This window comes from Palaemon carinicauda, chromosome 20 (genome assembly GCF_036898095.1).
Source record: "Palaemon carinicauda isolate YSFRI2023 chromosome 20, ASM3689809v2, whole genome shotgun sequence".
Classification (NCBI taxonomy): domain Eukaryota; kingdom Metazoa; phylum Arthropoda; class Malacostraca; order Decapoda; family Palaemonidae; genus Palaemon; species Palaemon carinicauda.
The window spans coordinates 108,411,045-108,413,544 of NC_090744.1; the positions used below are offsets into that span (position 1 = coordinate 108,411,045).

Consider the following 2,500-nt stretch of genomic DNA (forward strand, 5'->3'; position numbering starts at 1 on the left):
GTAATGTCCTGGCCACGATGTCTGGAGGGATGGAGTTCATTAGGATCTGTAGCACTGAGGAAAGGTGGGGTTGGAAGGGGGTGGGGGTGAAATGGGGGTGAGGTGAGAGAATGCTCAATATAACCAGGAAATAATTCAGAGGTATAAGATTTTTTCCAGGTCGATGCGTATCGTTTGCTACTTTCCTCAGTATAGAGTAGCTGAGTTTTAGATTGAAAAGTGTCGTGTCTATAGTTGCATATAACTATGTACAGCCAAAATATACCTTAAAATCACTATATTTCTTTTACGATACGAGAAACGACACAGAAATGAGCCAACCCAGGTTACAGAAGCTTTCGTTCCACTATAACTTTCAAGAGGCCCCCTTAGGAGAATTTCTGTAGCCGTTGTGCGGGAACATCGTTTCGTTTGGGCAGTGAGGAAATCTATAAGATATTTCGGGCGTCATGGAAAACCAAACTTTTACTTGAGTGATATTGCATCTAAGATACTGTGATTAAAGTATTGCATAATAGACTGTGCTTATTAAAGGAGAGAAGAAAAGAAATTAATAATTTTTTCGGGTATGTATTCTGTGTGAAGTTTCTTGTTTTTAATTCCAGTACCTATCTACAAAGGAAATCATGTGTATTTTCTGACTAAAAGAAAAATAGGGATGCATGTAATTTAGATATTTCATAATTTAATTTCACTCTGATCTTAAGTATATCTTAATAATTACAATATTTTTTTACAATTTTATCGCAAATGTGTGCTGACCATAGTTAAAATCAAATTTCCGTCTGGAAATAAGTATCTCTTAAAGATTACTTTTATTTTTATAGTTACATCGAAAATGTGTCATATACATAATTCAAATCAACCACATATGATTTTTTATTTGCATTGACTTGTTCGTAAATATCTCATTTGTTTCTCCAATTTACGTGGGCAATCAAACCTTCCTAGCGTTACCTAAAATTGTGGTACCCGTGACCTGACCTGACCTGTTACAGGAACTTTATAACCCAGCTGTCACGGAAATGAAAACACAAATATAACAAAACGAATATCAGCATGAAAAACTCATAAGCATTTTTCTATTCTATTCTTGCGTGGAATTTTAGATATATAATATGGATTCATAGATCCTTAGTAGTGAATATAATAATGAAAAACTTGTAATCTGAACAATAAGTATATTTTATGACCAAATTTGTATTGAGTTTCCTGTATGATGAAAATTTTATAATTTTCGAAGGTACATATACTTCACATCGTGTAATTATTATTATTATTATTATTATTATTATTATTATTATTATTATTATTATTATTATTATTATTATTATTATTATTATTATTATTATTCGTTCCACTTGTCATGATAAAAAAACTTACCTATTCATTTAATGAAATTTCAGGAAAAATATGAAAAAATTATGTGCTACCTTTCATGCAAGGTAAAAAAATTTTATTTTATCTATGATTTCATTGTAAAAAAAAACATAAAAAATAATATATACAAACCAGAAATAAAGCAGCTTTTCCTTGGAATCTATTTTGGTAATAAGAAAAACTTCATTTATTCAATGCATTTAGTGAGATAGTTATACATTCAGATTTACTCTATGTGTTTGTGTCGGTTAATCTCTCTTCATTTTAATGAGTTGAGTAATATAGAAACATAATTATTATATTCAGGATGAGGATTAATTTAATTTATTGAGCCTTATTCAAAAGTCTCTCTCTCTCTCTCTCTCTCTCTCTCTCTCTCTCTCTCCTCTCTCTCTCTCTCTCTCTCTCTCTCTTTCATAATATACCTAAGAATGAAAATAAATTTTCAATACTGATACATGTGAAATTGTTCTTATGATACATCTATATCAATTTAGAATTATCTAATATAAATGATTTATGACTGATAAGTATGGTGGACAGTACTTTTCCTTTTACATATATTTACGTTTGCCTATGTGATGTTTATGTTAATTAGTTGCTCCTTTCCTTTAGGCAGGTATAGATTAAATCATACTCAATTCACACCAGTACTTCTTTTCACATTTTTCAAGACTGATCTTTTATCTTTCTACAGATCTGGTTCAATTTTGGCTTCCTGCATCATGGCTTTTGCTGACAGGTGGACTCGAATCATAACCACGGCATTATTTCTCTCAGCCTTGACCATGGACGGGACCCTTGCTAGCGATGATCCGGAAACGGTCATCCTAGACCGTCTGGCAACGGATCTCTTTGCCCCTTCGTTGGACGACTTAGATTTCAGAACTTTGATCCCCAGCAATGCCAGCTCCTCCGGGCAAGGACCCTTCAGTGGCTCTCCTATAGGGGAAGCGCTAGATGCTTTGATTTTAGTTATCAACAAGAGACACATCAAAAGACAGATTACTTGCCCAGAATGTGTCCCTGGTGTAAATTGTCCCCCTCTATGTCCACGTCCCGGGCCCATAAATCCTCCTTGTCCTCCTTGCTACCCAGGTACTTCTTGCCCCGCTGGATG

General features: G+C 33.8%; 1 protein-coding gene across 1 annotated transcript in view; it reads left to right on the forward strand.

Moving 5' to 3' along the window:
• Window positions 1-2,082: 2,082 nt before the first annotated feature.
• Window positions 2,083-2,500, forward strand: part of LOC137659594 (collagen alpha-3(IV) chain-like) — a 5,864-nt gene continuing 5,446 nt past the window's right edge. Inside the window, exon 1 of the mRNA XM_068394443.1 lies at window positions 2,083-2,500. This exon is cut by the window's right edge and continues 1,702 nt beyond it. Within this exon, the coding sequence (XP_068250544.1) occupies window positions 2,106-2,500 (395 nt within the window). The 5' untranslated portion in view covers window positions 2,083-2,105.